Source organism: Thalassophryne amazonica, chromosome 10 (genome assembly GCF_902500255.1).
Source record: "Thalassophryne amazonica chromosome 10, fThaAma1.1, whole genome shotgun sequence".
In the NCBI taxonomy this organism is placed as follows: Eukaryota; Metazoa; Chordata; class Actinopteri; order Batrachoidiformes; family Batrachoididae; genus Thalassophryne; species Thalassophryne amazonica.
The window spans coordinates 5914816-5938182 of NC_047112.1; the positions used below are offsets into that span (position 1 = coordinate 5914816).

General features: G+C 45.7%; 1 protein-coding gene and 1 long non-coding RNA gene across 2 annotated transcripts in view; one reads left to right on the top strand and one right to left on the bottom strand.

The window, feature by feature from the left end:
* The first annotated feature begins 1771 nt into the window (after positions 1–1771).
* Positions 1772–3855, top strand: LOC117518262. Its single transcript, XR_004562932.1, has 3 exons — positions 1772–2038; positions 2357–2360; positions 3757–3855. It is a non-coding gene; the product is annotated as an uncharacterized LOC117518262 (long non-coding RNA).
* Positions 3856–4570: 715 nt separating this feature from the next.
* The window catches only part of mettl11b (methyltransferase like 11B), a 35150-nt gene continuing 16353 nt past the window's right edge, over positions 4571–23367 (bottom strand). The window contains exons 2-5 of the mRNA XM_034179350.1: positions 13952–14124; positions 9684–9936; positions 4673–4946; positions 4571–4642 (exon numbers count right to left, since the gene is read on the bottom strand). Of these exons, the coding sequence (XP_034035241.1) occupies positions 4690–4946; positions 9684–9936; positions 13952–14124 (683 nt within the window). The 3' untranslated portion in view covers positions 4571–4642; positions 4673–4689. The remainder of the gene's footprint in view (positions 4643–4672; positions 4947–9683; positions 9937–13951; positions 14125–23367) is intronic.

A 23367-nucleotide genomic window follows, 5' to 3' on the forward strand; every position in this document is an offset into this window, starting at 1 on the left:
TAGCAAACCAACAGTGATGAATATTACTTGCAAAATAACCCCTCTATGAACTGTGCACATGCACACTGCACTCACACTGCTGCAAAGTGATGTAGGTTAAATAATAATAATATGCAAAAAGATATAATGCCAAATCATTAAGCTAAACCAACGTAATGCAGAAAAACCTCACATAAGTACAGCTTTCAAATACTGTACATATGGGTCAGTGTCGGGGCACCTGAACAGCTGCCCCTCTATTTACTGACACATTGATTCATAGTGTAAAGATGCCCCAACACTTGCATGACTTTGATCTGCACACTTGTCATGATGATCCCACCCGCTGTGTTCCCAGCTGGACGCCACGCTTTGTCCCACTGGATGCCACACGTTGTGTGCTGATGTTGCGCATATAAAATAATTATTTTGTAGCGAATTAACCATTTTCTGTCCAAGTTAGCTGTTGAAAACAGCTCTAATTGCTTCCAGAATCGCAAAGGAGCATTCTAGCTGCTGCTTTTCTTGCACGTGCGCATGTAATGAGGTGGAAAATGTATTTGGAACCATCTAAAAAGGTCATTATTTGTCATGTTTACATTGTCATGGCTTGGTAAAACAGTTGCATGTTCTTTCCTTCTTGAGTGTAGCTGTAAAAGTATGTTTATGATAGATTTAACATCTCTTTATAATCGTTCAGATGAGCTGTACTCTGATGCAGTGCGCTGATGCAATCACTCGCACTGGTCACTGGGAACACAGCGGGTGGGATCGTCATGACAATGTGCGTGCAAAGTGCAAAGTGCGCGGATCAAATCGTGCAAGTGTCAAGGGACCTTAAGAAGCTCAAGTGTCTGGGTTTGTGATTGTTCTGGATTAAGACTAAAGGTGCCCTGGTTTTTAAGGAGTTTCTGGACTCGTCCATCAGAGGTGTGTCAGTTTCTGGTGAAAACACTGAACTTGTAGAGACATCCATTCATTCACATCTCTGGGTTGTCAACGTACGCAGTACGCCTGTACTGCAACAATCCACGGCTCTCTGTGCAGGGACAGGTGCCGACAAGGATTGTTCTTAGTAGAATTAATTCCCAGTTACTTATTGACACTACAGACATCTGGCTTCAAGAAGGCCAGATGTGGGCCGCTGTGACTACTCATTATAGTCATACTTCTTTGAAGCTGAACTTGATTTCTAAAAATTTCATTCAGGCTGCTCTCTGGGACATGCTGATGTGATGGAGGCCAACAGCAGTCACTGTGCATGTGGTAGTCAACAGGCCTCCTACAACGACAGCCAAAGGATACTCTGGTCACTCAGGTCAGGGCCCGGGTTTTGGCCGACTGGCCAGAGCATCTGTCTCCCATGCCGGAGGTCATGAGTTTGCATCCCGAGGAGAGAAAGTTGGAGGAGTCAAAGATACAATGCAGAGCGAGCTGCTACACTGAGAATTCATGGGATACCCAAGAAGGTGCTGAACATCACTGTTGACCTATTCACCGATATGATGAGTGCTGTGTGGTGTCATAATCTCTGCCTTCTTCCCAGGGAATCCTGAGGTTCCTCAGGGATGTGTTCTGGCTCCTAAATTGTTCCAATCTTGCAAGGACTGGGTGGTGGGTCAGGTTGTGGAAACCAGAAACTTTGGTGCATTTGTTGGCAAGGAAAAGTTTACTGAATTGACGGACAATGCTGTAATTGTTTTGGGATCAATGGATTCCCTGATTGTAGCACTTAAGATTATGAATTGGCAGTTGTCCTGGATCAAGACTGAGATCCAGGCTTTCAGTGGCTTCCTGAACTTTCCGATCAGAAGTGCATCTGTATGTGGTGAAAGTAGTAAACTTGATAAATTCTCTTATTTTGGCAGTGACTTTCATATGTCTCGGCCTTTGGTCATTGAAATCAGGAGGTGCCTAGGAAGACCTTATGGAGTCATGTGGTTGTTCATCACAGGTGTGTGGTGATGTGGATGTCACTGCAGGGGTCTGAAGGTCCACGTCATTATGGTCCTGGTGCTGCTTATTTTACTGTATGGAATGTAAGACTTAGTAGCTAACCGTTGACATTCAATTCAATTCAGTTTTATTTATATAGCGCCAAATCACAACAAACAGTTGCCCCAAGGCGCTTTATATTGTAAGGCAAGGCCATACAATAATTACGTAAAAACCCCAATGGTCAAAATGACCCCCTGTGAGCAAGCACTTGGCGACAGTGGGAAGGAAAAACTCCCTTTTAACAGGAAGAAACCTCCAGCAGAACCAGGCTCAGGGAGGGGCAGTCTTCTGCTGGGACTGGTTGGGGCTGAGGGAGAGAACCAGGAAAAAGACATGCTGTGGAGGGGAGCAGAGATCAATCACTAATGATTAAATGCAGAGTGGTGCATACAGAGCAAAAAGAGAAAGAAACAGTGCATCATGGGAACCCCCCAGCAGTCTAAGTCTATAGCAGCATAACTAAGGGATGGTTCAGGGTCACCTGATCCAGCCCTAACTATAAGCTTTAGCAAAAAGGAAAGTTTTAAGCCTAATCTTAAAAGTAGAGAGGGTGTCTGTCTCCCTGATCTGAATTGGGAGCTGGTTCCACAGGAGAGGAGCCTGAAAGCTGAAGGCTCTGCCTCCCATTCTACTCTTACAAACCCTAGGAACTACAAGTAAGCCTGCAGTCTGAGAGCGAAGCGCTCTATTGGGGTGATATGGTACTATGAGGTCCCTAAGATAAGATGGGACCTGATTATTCAAAACCTTATAAGTAAGAAGAAGAATTTTAAATTCTATTCTAGAATTAACAGGAAGCCAATGAAGAGAGGCCAATATGGGTGAGATATGCTCTCTCCTTCTAGTCGCCGTCAGTACTCTAGCTGCAGCATTTTGAATTAACTGAAGGCTTTTCAGGGAACTTTTAGGACAACCTGATAATAATGAATTACAATAGTCCAGCCTAGAAGAAATAAATGCATGAATTAGTTTTTCAGCATCACTCTGAGACAAGACCTTTCTAATTTTAGAGATATTGCGTAAATGCAAAAAAGCAGTCTTACATATTTGTTTAATATGCGCTTTGAATGACATATCCTGATCAAAAATGACTCCAAGATTTCTCACAGTATTACTAGAGGTCAGGGTAATGCCATCCAGAGTAAGGATCTGGTTAGACACCATGTTTCTAAGATTTGTGGGGCTAAGTACAATAACTTCAGTTTTATCTGAGTTTAAAAGCAGGAAATTAGAGGTCATCCATGTCCTTATGTCTGTAAGACAATCCTGCAGTTTAGCTAATTGGTGTGTGTCCTCTGGGTTCATGGATAGATAAAGCTGGGTATCATCTGCGTAACAATGAAAATTTAAGCAATGCCGTCTAATAATACTGCCTAAGGGAAGCATGTATAAAGTGAATAAAATTGGTCCTAGCACAGAACCTTGTGGAACTCCATAATTAACCTTAGTCTGTGAAGAAGATTCCCCATTTACATGAACAAATTGTAATCTGTTAGATAAATATGATTCAAACCACCGCAGCGCAGTGCCTTTAATACCTATGGCATGCTCTAATCTCTGTAATAAAATTTTATGGTCAACAGTATCAAAAGCAGCACTGAGGTCTAACAGAACAAGCACAGAGATGAGTCCACTGTCTGGGGCCATAAGAAGATCATTTGTAACCTTCACTAATGCTGTTTCTGTACTATGATGAATTCTAAAACCTGACTGAAACTCTTCAAATAGACCATTCCTCTGCAAATGATCAGTTAGCTGTTTTACAACTACCCTTTCAAGAATTAAGGCAACATTTTAATGTCTTTAGTCTTTGGGCTCTCTGTAGGATCCTTGGGGAAGTATGTTCTTTTGACTTCTCATTTTTTTCCACTTGGGGTCACCGCATGTTGAATTGGCAGGTTTTTCACTGCATGTCCTTCCTGACACAACTCCACATTACATGGAGAACAGGTAGGGGTGGTCTTGAATTGGGACATTTCCACTCTGGAAACAAGAGTAGCTGTGTGAAACGAATGGTAACTTGAGGAGACTCAGATGAAATATCCCACCTGCATTGTGAGGGAACATCAGCTGTGACACTGTCACCATGTGTTGTGGAGAAGCTCAACAACTGGAAAAGGCCAGTGACCCACCCACATTTTACCAGCTTTCAACTGGATGTGGCAGATAGATGGTTACTTTAGTTTGGTGGTGATGGAGCAGCTGTCATCCAGGACCAACAACATTTACTTACCTCATGTTGGATTTGGTGTCAAACTGAAATCATTCATTTGAAGGATAAATCCCACAATAAATTGGTATTCACATTATTGGTTCAGGCAGCAGCAAGCTCCTCCCACAGGTAGAACAGGGTCTAATCAGTGATTTTAGTCAGATCCGAAGCTACGGGTTGATTGTCTGACAGTAAATCGTACACTCCAAGAGCATGGAGTGGTTCTGTGGATTTTAATGACTTGCAAATCATTAACTCCAGTGCAAAACATAAAAAAGTGTATGTCATCATAAAACTGGGTGTCGTGTTGTCACATTGCTGTTTCACCACCAATCAGCTCCAGAATTTATCTTCTGGTGACAATATGACATTTTAAACAGAAGAAATAAAGTTACTGTTTAAGGTGAATTTTCCTTTGAGTACCACAGGATGGCGACAGAGGTCTCCTTCTTTCTTTCATTCTTTTTTTTTTTTTGTTTTTACAAAAAAGTCCATATGTTTCATTTCATAGCAATCATCCAGACAGGCATGATGATTTCAGGGAAACCTTCCTGCATCTGCACAGCCATGACCTCCAGGCCTGCCTTGGCAATGATGCTCTTCATGATGTCCAGGTGGCGGCTGATGCTGCTGTCGATGGGATCCAGCTTGCAGCCCTGCCGAGCCATATTGTCTTTAATGATGATAACACCATTTGGACACAGGCTCTTCTTACAGCGAAAGAGGAAGTTTGTCAGATCTTTGTCTGTCAGATGACCTTAAAGGAGGACAGACACAGCTTTAAGCTTTAAACATAGTATCTCACAAAACATCCTCATTTTCTTGTCCACCAAACAGTGAACTTGGATCATTCTGCAAACTCAGAAGTAGACTTCGTCATGGGCCCACGAAGACCCAAGATACACTGGGAGCCTCTGTGAGTTTTAGAATAGATGCTGCTGCCATAGCTACTGGTTGCATATGAAACAATGTGACCAGCTGCCATTCATTTTCACAGTGGGCATTTCATAGCGACAAGAGACAAGTGGTTGCTATTTCACCAGCTAGGCGGAGCCAAAATAGACAAGAAGTCTATTTTATGCAAATGCGATGGGACATGGTGTCTGTCAGTTGGAGTGACAGCAGCGCAACACCAGTGTGACATACGTGGGTTGTTCTATTTATGGTTATTTACAATAAAGTCCATGTTTAAACTGCAAAATTTCAAACCTCAATTACATTTCTTTGTCATAAGGGCTTGATAATGAAATGTTTAGAATCACTGCCATTTTTATGTATATATATATATATATCACTATAGCTCAAGGTATTGCACATCGTGCAAAGGGGTTTGTGCTTTGTCAATAAATTAATCGTCTGTGTGCTTTGGGCACAACCAATCAGATTGTCATCACCTTTAAGATCTGGGGTGCACCAGTATTATTCAGATGTTGGATTCAGGTAAGAGGTTTTCTGGCGAGTTAATGGATCTGGGTCATCGTGTCAAAATGTGTGAGTGCGGAGTGGCCACCAAAGCTCCCTGAGGTGAAGCAGTGAGGTAGTAAACTGAAGTTTTATACTTTTGCTTACCATTAATTTTTAACTTTAGTTCATCGAATAACTATTTTCCACTTAGGTTTCACTGTATATACAAGCAGAGTTGTACTTGAATACTCTGGTATACAAACACCAGAACAACTCTGGGCTCAATTTCAGAGCAGATTTTTGGTGGTCTATGATGCAGCCACTTCCTTTCTCCTCATAGTGACAATGCACTCACACTGTGCCTGACCTCACCTTGTTTAAAGTCCAACATGCCCATGAGCGATTTTAAAAAACACAGGTGCCGGGTCTGAAAATGGCAACTGCAATATTTGGAAACTAGCAATGATGCCTGTGCAGCTTTATGCACTGATCTGCACAGAGGGAAACGTAGGACCAAATGTGTTACCTACTGTTTGGTGTGTCACCCTGGAATTATCAATTTGTCGTGTTTGTTTTACTTGAACACACTCTGTGTCAAACTTCATTTCTTCAGGTCTCTTTCTTGTAGAATCTAATAAAATGTGGAGATGCACTGTTTTAAAACACAATCAATACCATGGAGATAAAAACTTGTGTTCAAAGGTGCAGTTTCCTTTTCAGAAAGGGTCCAGACAGTCTGGGAAGGAAGCTCATTTCAGTTGCTTTTCTTTCTGTCACCAGTGTGTGACTATAAAGGCTGCAGAAGACTTCAACACACGCTGGTCACATGTCCTCTGTTGAAGCAGGCTGGGAAAACACATGCGTGTACCAAGTTTTTAAAGAGCCATGCTAGGGTGTGGGAAGACATGTGGCATCACTTACAACCCCAAATCAGAAAAAACTGGAACGATATGGAAAATGCAAATCAAACAAACCAGCAGCGATTTCTATTTCATTGCAAACAGTATGAACCTAAGAAATGTTTGCCTCAGCTTCATGACATTTGTTAATATACATCCACTCCTCCATTTAAGGCCTGTAACACATTCCAAAACAGTTGGGACAGGGCAATATAGAGCTCATAAAAATAATTAAATCATAATGTCATTTTAAACAGGTGATGTCAACAGGTGACTATAATCATGATTTGGTAGAAAAACAGTATCCACTAGTGTTTGAGGAGCAAAGATGTTTGTCAACAAGTGGATGAAAAAATTCTAGAAATGTTTAAAAACAATGGGCCTCAAAGAAAGTTTGGAAGCAATTTTCAGATTCATCCCTTTACTGTGCTGAATATCATTAAACAGTTCAAAGAATCTGGAGTAATTTCAGTGCATAAAGAGCAAGAGTATAAGCCTCAGCTGAACAGCTGCAAGCTCTGATCCCTCAGACAGCACTACATCAAGAACAGCCATTCATCAATAGCTGATATAACCACACTGGGAAGGGATTGCTTTAAGAATCCTTTGTCAAGCTCAACAATACAGAGTTAAATTCACAAATGCCACTTAAAACTTTACTGTGCAAAACAGAAGCCTTATGTTAATCTGGTATACGAGGTCTGTTAGAAAAGTATCCAACCTTATTATTTTTTTCAAAAACCATATGGATTTGAATCACGTGTGATTGCGTCAGCCAAGCTTGAACCCTTGTGCGCATGCGTGAGTTTTTTCATGCCTGTCGGTTGCTTCATTCGCCTGTGAGCAGGCTTTGAGTGAGGTGTGGTCCACCCCTCTCGTCTATTTTTTATTGTGAATAAATGTCTGAACGATTTGGATCTTTGCTGCATCAATTTTTTTCCAGAAACTGTGAGAGACCTCCAGGTGGACACCATTTGAAAAATTAATATGGCTTTCAGGGACGATTTTATGGGGATTAAACAGATTACGGGGTGTTACTGCCCCTTTAAGGACGGCGCACAACTCCCGAGAGCGTGGCGCGCTCCCAGCGCCGATGGACAGGCTGACACCCCGCACAAACAACCAGATCATTTCCAACCTGAAAGCTTTGTTGATCCGGGACCTCGTCTGACTTTCACAAAAAGGCAGAAGATGTGGACGTCAGCACTTTTTCCGGCACATTCCACCATTACAGGAGTTTTTTTTTCATGGAAAAAGAAGCCGAGGGACGCGCCACGGAGCCGTTCATTACGCGAGACAAAACCACCTCGGTGTTGGTCTCACAGGACGGCTTTCAGGTGGATTTCAGATGGATTCCGGTTGCTTTCCAGTCGTGTGAATATCCGATTGTGATTGTGCATGAGCTGGACATGCCAGAACATGTCCTGTGAGGCTTCATCACAGCGTTTCTTTTCACCATGCAGCTCCGCCACGACGCGCGGAATTCCTCTGCCTTTGTTCCTCTTTCCATGACAAAAACTCCTGTAACAGTGAAATGTGCCGTTCATTTCTAAACTGGACGCTGTCTTGATCTGGTATGTCCTCTGACTAGCACAGGAATTGTGAAAAGACGTGGACATCAGCACTTTTTCCGGCACATTAAGACAGATGTGCGGAGGAGCTCAGTGCGTCGTGGTGCAGCCGCTCAGCGCAAAGAAATGCCGTGATGAAGCCTCACGGGACATGTTGGGGCATGTCCAGCTCAAGCTCAATTTCTCGGATATTCACACGACAGAAAAGCAACCGGAATCTGTCTGAAAGCCGTCCTGAGACACCAACACCGAGGTGGTTTTGTGCCGCGTCCCTTGGCTTCTTTTTCCATGAAAAAAAACTCCTGTAACACCTCACTCAAAGCCTGCTCACAGGCGAATGAAGCAACCGACAGGCATGAAAAAACTCATGCATGCGCACGAGGGTTCAAGCTTGGCTGACACAGTCACACGTGATTCAAATCCATATGGTTTTTGAAAAAAATAATATGGTCAGATACTTTTCTAACAGACCTTGTATTGTTGGATCTGAAGCGTTTGGGTTGGATCCTCACACAGTCGAAGTGTGCACTGTGGTCAGATGACTCAATACTCCAGAACTTTTTTGGAAGAAATGGATGCTGTGTGCTCTGGACAAAAGATGAAAATGACAATCCGACTTATCAGCAACAAGTCCCAAAGCCAGGGTCTGCCATGGTACGGGGTTGGTATGAGCTTCTGCAGCATTAACGCAGAAAAATACTGTCAGATTTTAGAGCAACATATGCTGCTCGAAGATGACATCTTTTGCAGGGATGTCCATGGATTTTCAACAAGTCAAAAGCACATTAACACAACATTACATTACACATTACAAAGGCCTAGCTGCAGAGGAGTAGGGGTCAGGTACTGGACTGGCCTGTATGCAGTTCTCACCTGTTCCCAGTAGAGAATGTGTGGAGAATTTAGAAATGAAAAATGCAACAGTGACAACAACCACAAACTGTTGCACGTGTTTATAGGAAGAATGGGACAAAATAACACCTGAAGCTTTTCATCTCTTGGTCTCCTCAACGGCAAAAGTGGCTTCTACGTGCTGTCAGAAGGAGTAGCAACATTACAAAGCAGTAAACGTGAGAATCACTAGAGGAATTTTTTGTTTTGTTTTGCTTTTTGATTTGTATTTTCAATGTTGTCCCAACTTCTTTTGATTTGGGGTTGTTCAATACAACACTGGTGTGGCTGTGTGAGAGTCTCAGTGTGATCAGATGTGTTGGTTTCTCCGTAAAACTCTTTAACACCGTTACTCCAGACAGAAATCCTATCTCACACCTGGACTATCAGGGTATGGATTGTGTTACGCCTCCTGGGATCACAGAAAATTAAAGCAGAAACATCAACCGTCAATATTAAATGACAAACGTGGACTCATGGAGAAGTTTAAAGAGTGACTGATGGGTCAGACCCAATACCGACTCAGTGTTGCCAGGAGACCCGAAGTCAATACAACTCTGGTCTAAAATAAGACGGCACAGTAAGGTGAGAATATCTCTGCAGTAATTCAATATTTCTGTCAGGAATGAACCTACAGTCCCACAAAGTCATAAACTCACTTAAGTCTATCGTCAAAGAAACAGACTAAAAACACGTTTGTCTCCATATTAACGTGTGCCTCATACTTACATGCGACCCACTGTATCCAGATCACATCATACTTGCTGGGTGGAGGTGTGAATTCTTGCAGGTTGTAACAGTAGTACGTCTCAATGCGGTCGGCATCGTCACCCAAATACTCCTCGTGTGCGTGAAGCAGGAAGTGCTCCATCATGTCCGCCATTTCTACTTTCTCAAACACAGGAAGGAGGACATCTTTGGTCACCCGGCCGATTCCAGATCCACAATCCAGAGCATATCGAGTACCAGCCTTTCCAGGACCCTGTAGGGGGGAAAACCAACCACAGCTTCAGCCGGCGGGCCGCTCCTCTTTCCATGACAAAAACTCCAGTAACAGTGGAATGTGCCGTTCATTTCTAAACTGGACGCTGTCTTGATCCGGTATGTCGTCTGACTAGCACAGGAATTGTGAAAAGACGTGGACATCAGCACTTTAAGACAGACGTGCAGAGGAGTTCCGCGCGTCGCGGTGAAGCCGCATGGTGCAAAGCAACGCCGTGATGAAGCCTTCCAGGACATGTTGGGGCATGTCCAGCTCATGCACAATCACAATCGGATAATCACACGACTGAAAAGCAACCGGAATCCATCTGAAATCCACCTGAAAGCCGTCCTGTGAGCCCAACACGGAGGTGGTTTTCCATGAAAAAAACTCCTGTAACAGTGGAATGTGCCGAAAAAGTGCTGATGTCCACGTCTCCTGCCTTTTTGTGAAAGTCAGACGAGGTCCCGAATCAACAAAGCCTTCACGTTGGAAATGATCTGGTTGTTTGAGCATGTCGATCGGCGCTGGGAGCGCACCGCGCTCTCAGCAGTTGTGGGCCGTCCTTAAAGCGGCAGTAGCACTCCTTAATCTGTATAATCCCCATAAAATCGTCCCTGAAAGCCATATTAATTTTCCGAATGGTGTCCACCTGGAGGTCTCTCACAGTTTCTAGAAAAAAATTGATGCAGCAAAGCTCCAAATCGTTCAGACATTTATTCGCAATAAAAAGCCGACGAGAGGGGTGGACCTGTGCTCACACAAAGCCTGCTCACAGGCGAATGACGCAACCGACAGGCGTGAAAAAACTCACGCATGCACACTAAGGTTCAAGCTTGGCTGATGCAATCACACGTGATTCAAATCCATATGGTTTTTGAAAAAAAATAGTCCGATACTTTTCTCACAGACCTCGTACGCTTAATGGAAACACGTATTTAAAAAATAAACTCATTGATGCTCACATGGTACATGTGGACAAAGTAAGACACGAAGAGCTTGTTTAATGATATAAAACATGATGTTACAGCAATCCTAGAATAAAAACACAATGCAATGGCAATATATTGTAGATTTTATTTTTATTTATTGGATTAATAGTTCTTGCGAGAGCTTCGCTAGAACATTGAGAGAACAAAGAACCCAGCAGTCACACTCCATCAGTTAATGGAAATGCTGTCATTTTGCTACTCTCCTTTGTTAACATCATGAAAACATCACACATCTGTAATGGAATCCAAGCTGGTGAAAGTTAACCGCTGAGTAGACGTTTACTGACCGTGGCAGCCAGATGATCAGGAGATCTCAAAGGGGGAATTTCAGGATAATTTTAGATGCTTCACCTTTACCATACAACTGAACCAAAAACACTTCATGAGTCATGAAGTGTTTTGGTTCCATCTTTAGGTTTTGAAGCTTGTTAAGATGTTGTTATTCTTCTATGAGGAGGTTTGGTACGATGGACCTCTTAATCTGCCATCATTTTAAACCACCATCTCAAATCGAGATGCTTTTGAGAAACACTTAGGTGTTAGGACCGCCCCTTTGCACCTCCTCCCCTTCTTCCACAGAACTAAAGCAAACCAAATTTTTAATGTTCCTTTGAAAACCACAAAACACATTCAGAAAGTCCCCATGAAAAAAATTGGCCCTGAATCCATGTTTTAAAGAAGACATCCAAAATATGATGGTGACCATTATAAATGGAACAAACCATGACTGAACTATTTTAATGCAAAAATGTATTTATTGTGCCCTAAAATGTTCTTCTTGTGAAATATTAAGAGTTCTTGGTGAAATTCTATTGCACCTGCATTAAGGAGAAAAGTCGACCAGGTAAAGATATTTATTTTAAGAACCTTGAGCACAGGCTGCTGTGGGATCTGATGACAAAACTGTTGCTTATAGCAGCAGATATTTTGACAATTAAGCCCTTTATTTGTCATTTTATGCATTTTTTATGTTTATGTATTTATATATTAATTTATTGCCAGTTTGGATGCCATCTAGAATATGTGAGCTTGATCCGACTTATCTTGCAGTAAAAGCGAGACATGATGATGCTCCTGTTTGTGCAAAATTTTCACGTCAGTGAAGGTAAGTGTTTGGAATAAAATGAAAAATGCTCCAGTGTTGTTTTCCTGGCAGAACCCCCAGTTTATATGATCTGTAGGCCTTTTGTCACCTTCCAGATTTGACGTTTCTGGAAATGAAAAATGATGACGACATAAACAAAAACATTTCAAGGGAAACAGACACTGAACTTTAACACAACGGAACAAAAGTCACTGTGGTTTTTCTTCCTTCTCACTTGCTAGTCTGACCTCAGTCCAACCCCTCAGGATCAGGGGCCCCTGCGTGCCCTCGTATGAAAAACGGGGCCCCGAGGAGCTGTGCGCTGGTTACAGAAGGTTTCCTGGTTTGTGTAATTACTACCATATTGCTCAGCGATTGTGTCAGAGAATTTAATCTGGATATATTTCAAATCTATGTCTCCTGTGTGTATATTTAGTGTAAATTTTAACAGCGTGCAGCTGAGCAGAGACCAGGTGGACGAGGATCAGTCGGATCTACTTTTCTTTTGGTTTCTGCACATCCATCTGCACAGCAACACCTCACATCAGAGTCCAAACTCAAGAAGAATATATCCAGAACCAGGCGTGTAAGGTGCTGCAGAAAAGCCTTTCAGAGGATGAGGTCATCAGAAGCTGACGATGTCATAGAGGAGAGATTCGGCACAGCCCACATTCTGTGACCGAGTGAGTCCTGCAGCAGTGAGCACGATGTGTCGGTGCTGAAAGAAACCATTTAGTCCTCTGGAGCTTCTTTAAAGCCTCCAGTCTTAGCAGGATATAATTAGAGCTCCTGTAACAGTGAGCCTTCAAATACTCTGCCCTGCAGACCAAAGCCCTCTCCAAAAAAGCCTCCATGCACATGCACATGCACAAACACAAATACATAAACTAAAACATGCAGCATGTGTGAAGGTTTTTGTTTACAAAGGGACACATTATTATTGATAATCACTCAAACCAGAGTGGCAGTGATGCAGAGGTCATCCCGCTTTATCCTCTGAACCCTGCACAGACAAAACAATCGGAATCAAAATCCATCAGGAACTGAAGGAGAAGAAGCATTTTGCATAAAGTGTGGACGGTGGACAGCTGGCCGACAGGTGACGGAGAGATGGATGAATGACGGATGGAACACGGCTGACAGACGTGTCACCAATGACTCACTGGGCCGTTGGTCTGGATGACCTAAACAACACCTGTGGGTGCAGCAGCGGACCATCAGCTGTTGAGTCCGTACGGGTTTCTGGCACAGAGTCTCTGCGTCTATTAAAAACCGCACACTTATTTATAACACGGTGGAATTCTCAGGACGTGTTTTCGCGGACGGCTCCGACACTGTAAATGAATGCACGCAGAAAATCAAAGCGCACAGATCCTCAAACACTGTCAGCTGCTCTGATGTCAAATTAGATTTAAAAAATGAGTCCTGTTCTGCAAAGGCAGCATATAAATAAATAGGTTTATGAAAAACCGTAGTAACATTTGGGTCCACATTGGTCTTTGGCTTCATGGTGGAGTTCAGGTTTTCTAATTTTACAGTGTTGAATATTTCTGAATCTCACTTTCAACCGTGAAGCATCATTATTTGCAAAAACAAAACACAAACAAACAAAAAAACATCCAGGAGGCTCTAAAGTCTCATCACTTTATCTTCAGTCTGATATTTTACACAAAGTTTTGTGAAAATCTGACAGTCAGAATCAAACTCATAACCTCTCTGGTGGACGGAAATACTACAGTAATACTTTTTAAAACTATTACTGCTTCCTTATCATAGTATTACATGTTATTAAACAGTTTTCTCACATTCTAACACTTTAAAAAAATTCTTATCTTCATTTATTATGGGCCACGTGTTCCGTGTTGTGACTCGTGACCTTATGTTCCTTCACAAGCTGAAATGCTTGTTTCATATTTTGCATTTTTTCAGTTCAACTCACCACAAACCTCTTGAGAAACTGTCTGGAACCTTCCAGGTCAACATTTGAGATGGACACAAAATCCCCCATCATGCCCTCCTCTGAGGCCGGGACGTCCTCGTAGAACTGCTGCGCGCGGTAGTAGAACTGCTTCTCTCCTTTGATGAACTCACAAGTGAGCGGATACAACTTCACTGTTCAGACACACAACAACACACAACAGATTAATGAAGCTTTTAAACACTGCAGTGTGACTGCAGCAGTGGCTGTTAATATGACAATGAGCAGTGAAGACACACACACACACACATACACACACACACACACACACACACACACACACACACACACACACACACACACACACACACACACACACACACACACACACACACACACACACACACACACACACACAGTTGAACCAGGATGAACCGGTGCCCCAAGCAAAAGCACATCACAGGTTTTATTAGTTCATTTTATTTAAAGTGTAATATTATGTATTAATTTTGGAATCCTACAGTCACCAATATGCAACTTTTTTATATCACTTTGGTGTAAGAATAAACCTGCAGCATTATCAGCAAACATTTAAAACAAAATAAAAATACACAAATATTCACTCACTCACTCATTTTCAACCACTTACTCCAATTAAGGGTCACAGAGGGGTGGAGCCTATCCCAGCAGTAACAGGGTGTGAGGCGGGTTCACCCTGGACAGGACGCCAGTCTGTCACAGGGTCACATACAGACAAACAAACACATTCACACCTATGGACAATTTAAAGTTTCCAGTCCCTCTAACCTGCATGTCTTTGGATGTGGGAGGAAACCGGAGCACCCAGAGGAAACCCACACAAACACAGGGAGAACACGCAAACTCCACATGGAAAGGACACAGGTGGGAATTGAACACATGACCTTCTTGCTGTGAGGCAACAGTGCTAACCACTAAGCCACCGTGCTACACTATGCATATATTATGGACAGCAGCTTCTCTCTTTTCTGGCACTGATAATTTGCAGATGCATATAAAAATTTGCATATTTTTGTTTTATAGAACAAAAAACAAAGGTTTGTAAGCACAAACTGACTGTATTATTGATTTAAAGAAGGGCACACGACAGATTAGACAGAACCAGCAACAGTGGCCTCTAGTGGCCACCAGAACCCCACAATTAGCAACAAAGCTTCACAAGCAACTCAGCCTGTTTGTCTTTATTATATTTTGCATAATAAAGAACCCAACGTGGTGGACCCACAGATTGATGGACTCAGAGTGGAGTCAGTGTTCATAATGTCATTACAAGTGCAGAGTGATGATTTGATGAACAGGAAACTATAAATAAAGAATCTACTCTTACAATCAGCTCAGCTGTTACGTGATATAAGATGCCGGCTGGCAACATTACTTTCCACAGTCCCCAGTTCCCAGCCAGGAGAAGGTTCCTGGAACCTGTGCACTACACACGTCAAACTACATGAGCCCAAGATCATGTTTGTCATGGTCAACTTTATTTGATTTGTTAATATTCATCTATTCCTGCAATTAATGCCTGCAATACATTCCAAAAAGTTGAAATTTAAGACTAATAATGAGGGGGGGGAATTAAATCATGTTATTTCAAAGAGGTGATTGTAATCATAATTGAGGTCAAAGATGGTCAGAAGATCTCCAATTTGTCAACAAATGCATGAGAAAATCAATGAAATGTTTAAAAACAATGTTCGTCAAACAAAGATTGGAAGGGATTTCAATACATCATTACACAACTCAAGAGATCTGGAGCAAGAGCAAGGGAGCCTAAGATGAACATCTTTGATTCCTCAGACGGCACTACAGTCATTCATCAATAGCTGATATAACTATTATGGCCAAGAGAGTACTTTGGGGAATCTTTGACAAGCACTTGAATTTACAAATGCCACTCAAAATTTTACTGTGCAAAAAAGAAGCTGTATGTTAATCTTATCCATGAGTGGTGCCAGCTTATCTGAACTCTGATGCATCTGGGTTGGATCATCACATAGTGGTGAAATGAATCAGTATTCCAGATGGGTTTTTTTTTTTTTTTTTTTTTGAAGAAATGGATGCTGTGTGCTCCAGACCAAAGACAAAAAGAACCATCCTGACTGTTTTCAATCCTGACTTGTCAGCATCGAATCCTAAAACCAGGGTCTGTCCTGGTCTGGGTTTGTGTCAGTGACCTTGTCAAAGGTCATTTACACTCTGTGATGGCTGTGCTAATGCAGAAAAAGACACTGAGACTTTAGGGCTATATATGCTGCATTCAAGATGACATTTTTTTTTCCAGGCACTTGCATACATTTTTCAATAAGACAATACAAAACCACATTCTGCACAGATTACAAAGACACAAAGACATGGTTGCAGAAGAAGTGGGTACAGAGACTGGACTGGTGCCTGCAGTAAAACCAAACTGTTGCAGACCTGAAGATGTATTTGCAGAAAGAGTAGGACAAAATACAACCTGGTCTCACGGTAAGTGGTGATTCAGCAGCATGAAATATACATTAATCTACTGGTTTGAGATATTGTGATGAAAAGCGCCACATTTTCGTCACAGCAGCGCAAATTCATTCTAATTCATTCATTCTGATGGCTGCACGAAATTAAAAGTGAGGCGGGGGGGGGGGGGGGTTGGGGGTAGGAGTAGGGTTAGTAATAGTGACTTAAAAAAAACCCTGTCACAAAAATTTGACTCATTTCTTGACGGGAGCACGAAAAAAAACGTGAGACTGGGCTGCAAAATAACATGAAATACATAATCACTTTGTATCCTCAATGACAAAGTGTCTTCTGTGTCATTAGAAGGAATTTACAAATTGATGAATGTTTTCCAAAATGTCCCAACTTTTTTGGGAATGTGTGACAGGCCTTAAATCCAGGAATGGATGAATATTAAATCTTAACAAATGACGTTGACCAGAAAAACATGAAATATCTTGAGTTCATAGTCTGCAATGAAACAAAAGTCAAAATAAATGCAAGAACGTCTGTGTTTTGCTTTTTGCATTTTCAATATCATCCAAACTTTTTCCATTTTCTTCTCGTCCAATCCATTAATTGCCTTCACACTTGTTTCATTGAACTGTCTCAGTTGTTCGGTGGCTCTGTTCGGCTCAGCTGCAGAATATATCCTGCAGAATGAACACAACATTTCCTGGGACTTAGATGGCATGTAGCTGGCAATGGAGGACTCATGGGAGAATGTCCTTTAGCTTGCCGAAGATCTCCAGTGACACATGGGTGAAACATTACAGGATTTATTTCCAGACGGATAAATCCTCTGTGCTAAGCTGGTCATAGAATCTACAATCAGTCTGTGGAACCTGAATGATCAGAGGTATTTTCTACAAGAACCACAAATTAAGACATCTCTAAATCAGAGGCAGAGTAAAAAAAACAGGCTGCAGGACAACGGCGAGGCGGAGGTCAGCCATGGTAAGCAGGCAGTGACCCCTAAAAAACGCCCAGAAGACAGGTGACCAAACGTTGGAGGACCCTGAACAAAAATAAGGGGGCAGGAGACACAGACCCGAATGGGCAACGAAAAGTAGGAAACCCACCAGACAGGCAACTGTATGGTTGACCAGGGGACAAGCGAACACCAGTGGAGTGTTCTGGGGGCCCATCGTACCTCACGGGAGGGTTGGGAGGTCTACCCGAAGGACTGACAGGAAGAGACAGGCGGATCAGGGATGAAACAGGACGTGGTTGAAGGACAAAACTTCCTCATACTCCTGTGAGGACTCAGGGAGGCGATAAGTAGAGGTGGGCGGATTGATCCTAATATCGATAACATCGATACCAATGCTGATATTGATATTGAACGATCCTCATGTAAAAAGATCGATATTCAAGCTTTTGTTCTCTCCCGCATACACTGACTGCTGCGCATGCAGATTCATCAAAGTCTACTCTCTGTCTGTAAGAGCAGCACTGCGCTGTGTCACACAACACGGAGCAGCACACCCTCCACCCGCTGGTCTTTTGTTGTTGCGCCGTCACGTGGCTCAGCGGCACCAGCCAACAGCCATGCAGGTAGGCTCAGCCTGGCCCGCCCACTCAGCGCTCTCCTCGAGTCAGCCCTCTACCTCAGGAGATTTTGTTTTAAGTTGTGTTGAGTGACATTTTTTAAACAAAAATGTTGATTGTGATAATAAAGTCTTTTGTTGTCACATAAAATGTTTGGCGAAATTCTATCCTACGTCTTTTGGATCCTTTGGATCTATGAAGCTTAAATATGAAAAAGTATCGGTGATGCTGGGTCTGTATTTACTTGGTATCGGATCAATACCAAAATTCCCGTTATCGCCCACCTCTAGCGATAAGATCATGAAGGGAACTTCTAGAAGAAAAGTACCAAAAAATAACGAAGAATATAAAGTAAAATAACCACCAAAAGGAAAAAGGAAAAGCTACAAGGATTGTGGAGGCTCAGGGTACGGGACGGGAGTATACCAGAAGAAACAGGAGGCACTAAGTATGACAACCAATTAAATGTGTGCGGTGGATTATCAACCAAGGAAAGTTCAACCATGGGCTTTAAGGAGACACTGGACACAAATGGACCTGGAGGGAAGATTTTTGTAAAACCATGAACGTGGTGGTGCCCCAGGGGTCAAAACTACCCGGCACCACCAAACACATGACATGCTAGGCGTTAACTGGGTAATAGACCGATGCAGGAACCAGATTAAACTGAGAACCAAGGTTCCAAGCAAACTCCCCCAGGCTTCCTCCAACCTGATGGTACTGGACTTGGGACACTCAGCGAGACCATAGCTGCATTATGTACCAACAATCCTCAAATTTTTCATTCAGATTAACGGCACTATTTTTGTCACTTAGATCACCAAAGTGTTGGGAAAGTGTAGGAACACGGACCCACAACAGGGGGCGCAAATGAACGGACAATGGAGTAAGTCAAAATAACAACGCTTTACTGTTGTGAATGTGCACAACGAATACAACCAATCACAGCAATGGACAACAGTCAATTCACAAAAGTGTCGTGTGGGCAGGCTCGAAGATAGGAGACGCCTCTCCAAGGTAAGACCGGAACCACACGGCTTCCTCCGCCACAGGACCCCGGGAATACTGGAGCCGCCAAGTCCCGAACTCCCAGGTGGCCACTGCCTCCGCGTGTCGGACCTGGTACTGCTGGCGAGGAGCAAAGAACAGTTAGATGGGGGCGCGTATGCACCCAGGACTCCGAACAGCAGGAAAGGTACCTCCACCTCTCGTTGGAACAGTAATCCAAAAAAACTAGCTCAATCCAAAAGATGCACTCTATTTGCTTTGATACGTTACCTCTCTGGTAGAAACGATATCTCGGCAAATGAGGTGGAGATGCCGTCCTGCTGATATACCTCCGTAGTGATTGGGATCAGCTGTCTCCGGTGATGGGTGACAGCTGTCATCCTGGCTGCTCCTGTAAGGCGGCAGCGCCCTCCGGTGCCTGGAGCCCGCACTCCAGGCAGGGCACCCTCTAGTGGTGGTGGGCCAGCAGTACCTCCTCTTCAGCGGCCCACACAACAGGACCCCCCCCTCAACGGGCGCCTCCTGGCGCACGACCGGGTTTGTCAGGGTGGCGACGGTAGAAGTCGGCCAGGAGGGCCGGGTCCAGGATGAAGCCCTTCTTCACCCAGGAGCGTTCTTCAGGGCCGTACCCCTCCCAGTTCACCAGATACTGAAAACCCCGGCCCATTCGTCGGACGTCGAGGAGCCGGCGCACGGTCCAAGCCGGCTCTCCGTCGATGATCCGGGCAGGAGGTGGCGCCGGACCCGGAGTGCAGAGGGGTGAGGTGTGATGGGGTTTAATCCTTGACACATGGAATACCGGGTGAATCCGCAGTGAGGCCGGAAGCCGGAGCCTCACTGCGGCCGGATTGATGACCTTGAGTATTTTGTAGGGGCCGATGTATCGTTCTTGCAGTTTCGGGGAGTCCACTTGAAGGGGAATGTCTTTGGTGGACAACCAGACCTCCTGCCCTGGACGATACGTGGGAGCCGGGGCCCGCCGCCGGTCTGCATGGTTCTTCGCCCTCGTCCGGGCCTTCAACAAAGCAGAACGGGCGGCACGCCACACCCGACGGCACTTCCGTAGGTGGGCCTGGACCGAGGGCACACCGACCTCCCCCTCAACCACCGGAAACAACGGGGGTTGATACCCCAAACACACCTCAAAGGGGGAGAGGCCGGTGGCGGACGACACTTGACTGTTGTGCGCGTACTCGATCCAGGCCAGGTGGGTACTCCAGGCCGTCGGGTGCGCGGCTGTCACACAGCGCAAGGTTTGCTCCATCTCCTGGTTTGCCCGTTCTGCTTGTCCGTTGGTCTGGGGGTGGTACCCGGACGAGAGACTGACCGTGGCCCCCAGTTCCCGGCAAAAGCTCCTCCAAACCTGCGAGGAGAACTGGGGACCGCGATCGGAGATGATGTCTGATGGTATCCCATGCAGACGGACGACGTGGTGGACTAGGAGGTCCGCTGTCTCCTGGGCCGTTGGGAGCTTCGGGAGGGCCACGAAGTGGGCCGCCTTGGAGAATCGGTCCACTATCGTGAGGACGACGGTGTTTCCCTGGGACGGCGGGAGACCCGTGACAAAATCCAGGCCGATGTGGGACCAGGGGCGATGAGGCACGGGCAGCGGCTGTAGCAATCCCCGTGTCTTACGGTGATCCGCCTTGCCCCTGGCACAGGTGGTACAGGCCTGGATGTAACCCCGGACGTCGGCCTCCAGGGACGCCCACCAGAAGCGCTGCCGGGCGACTGCCACGGTTCTTCGCACCCCAGGGTGACAGGAGAGCTTAGAACCATGACAGAAGTCCAGAACTGCAGCCCTGGCTTCTGGTGGGACGTAGAGTTTGTTCTTCGGTCCGGTTCCGGGGTCCGGGTCTCATGTCAGGGCCTCCCGGACGGTTTTCTCCACGTCCCAGGTGAGGGCGGCCACGATAGCGGACTCCGGGATGATGGGTTCCGGGGGATCCGACGGCTCCGTTTTGACCTCATCTTCGTGTACCCGGGACAAGGCATCCGATCTTTGGTTTTTGGTCCCGGGACGGTAGGTGATCCGGAAGTCAAAACGGCCGAAGAACAGTGACCAGCGGGCTTGCCTGGGGTTCAGTCGCTTGCCGGTCCTGATATACTCCAGGTTCCGGTGGTCAGTGAAAACCGTGAATGGCACGGACGTTCCCTCCAACAGATGTCTCCACTCCTCAAGAGCCTCTTTCACCGCAAGGAGCTCTCGATTGCCGACGTCATAGTTCCATTCGGCTGGGGTCAACCTGCGGGAAAAATAGGCACACGGGTGAAGGACCTTATCGGTCTTCCCGCTCTGGGACAGCACGGCTCCTATCCCTGAGTCCGAGGCGTCCACTTCAACCACTAACTGGCGACTAGGATCGGGCTGCACCAGAACGGGTGCAGACGAGAAGCGCCGTTTCAACTCCTTAAACGCGGCATCGCACCGATCCGACCAGGTGAAGGGAACTTTTGGTGAGGTCAGGGCTGTCAGGGGGCTAACTACCTGACTGTAGCCCTTAATGAACCTCCTGTAGAAATTAGCAAAGCCTAGGAACTGTTGCAACTTCCTACGGCTTGTTGGTTGGGGCCAGTCTCTCACCGCCGCAACCTTGGCCGGATCAGGAGCGACGGAGTTGGAGGAGATGATGAACCCCAGGAAGGACAAAGAAGTGCGGTGGAACTCACACTTCTCGCCCTTCACAAACAGCCGGTTCTCTAACAACCGCTGCAGGACCTGACGTACATGCCGGACATGAGTCTCAGGATCCGGAGAAAAGATGAGTATATCGTCTAGATATACGAAGACGAACCGGTGCAGGAAGTCCCGCAATACGTTGTTAACCAAGGCTTGGAACGTCGCGGGGGCGTTTGTGAGGCCGAACGGCATGACCAGGTACTCAAAGTGACCTAAGGGGGTGTTGAATGCCGTCTTCCACTCGTCTCCCTTCCGGATCCGAACCAGATGATACGCGTTTCTAAGATCAAGCTTGGTAAAAATCTTGGCTCCATGCAGGGGCGTGAACACCGAATCCAACAGGGGTAACGGGTATCGGTTGCGAACCGTGATTTCGTTCAGCCCCTATAATCGATGCATGGACGAAGTCCGCCATCTTTTTTACCCACGAAAAAGAAACCTGCGCCCATCGGGGAGGTGGAATTTCGGATCAACCCGGCAGCTAACGAGTCCCGGATGTAGGTCTCCATTGATTCGCGCTCAGGCCGTGAGAGGTTGTACAGTCTACTGGACGGGAACCCACTGCCTGGAACCAAATCGATGGCACAATCGTACGGACGGTGGGGGGGGAGTGTGAGCGCCAGATCCTTGCTGAACACGTCGACAAGGTCGTGGTACTCCACCGGCACCGTCCCCAGATTGGGCGGGACTCTGACCTCCTCCTTAGCTTGGGAGCCGGGAGGAACCGAGGAACCTAGACACACCCGATGGCAGGTCTCGCTCCACTGAACCACTACCCTGGACGGCCAATCAATCCGGGGATTGTGCTTCAACATCCAGGGAAAGCCTAAAACCACACGGGAAGTGGCCTGAGTCACAAAAAACTCGATCACCTCCCGGTGGTTTCCTGACACCACCAGCGTTACAGGTGGTGTCTTATGTGTGATCGGAGGCAGCAGGGAGCCATCTAGTGCTCGAACCTGCACAGGCGAGGTAAGCGCCACCAGAGGGAGCCCTATCTCCCTGGCCCATCTGCAGTCCAACAGATTCCCCTCAGAGCCCGTGTCCACCAGTGCTGGGGCCTTCAGGGTTAAATCCTCATACAGGATCGTGACTGGGAGTCGTGTAGCAATGTGGGTGTGTCCCACGTGAATGTCTCGGCCCACCCCTAGCCCAGTCTCTAGGGGCGGGCGTTGGTGTTGTAACCGCTCGGGGCAGTCTCTCACATGGTGCTCTAGTGCACCACAAACAAAACAAGCTCCATGGGCCCGTCTCCTCTGTGCAGCTGGTGCCCTAAATGTTGCCCTACTCGTGTCCATAGCTTCGTCAGTAGGGGGAGCTGTGGCCCCACGGAGCGCAGGGGCCGTGGAGCGTGGGGAAGGCGGAGCGCGGTCGGAACCGGAAGGGAGAGGGACGGCGCGTGCCCGGCCACGCCCTTCGTCTCGTTCCCGCCGACGTTCTTCTAACCGGTTGTCCAACCGTATGACAAGATCGATAAGCCCGTCTAAATCCCGCAGTTCGTCCTTAGCCACCAGGTGCTCCTTGAGAACCAAAGACAGTCCGTTTACAAAGGCGGCGCGGAGGGCAGCGTTATTCCAGCCAGATCTCGCAGCCGCGATGCGGAAGTCGACTGCATAAACAGCTGCGCTCCGGCGCCCCTGTCTCATTGACAGTAGCACGGTTGAAGCGGTTTCTCCTCTATTAGGGT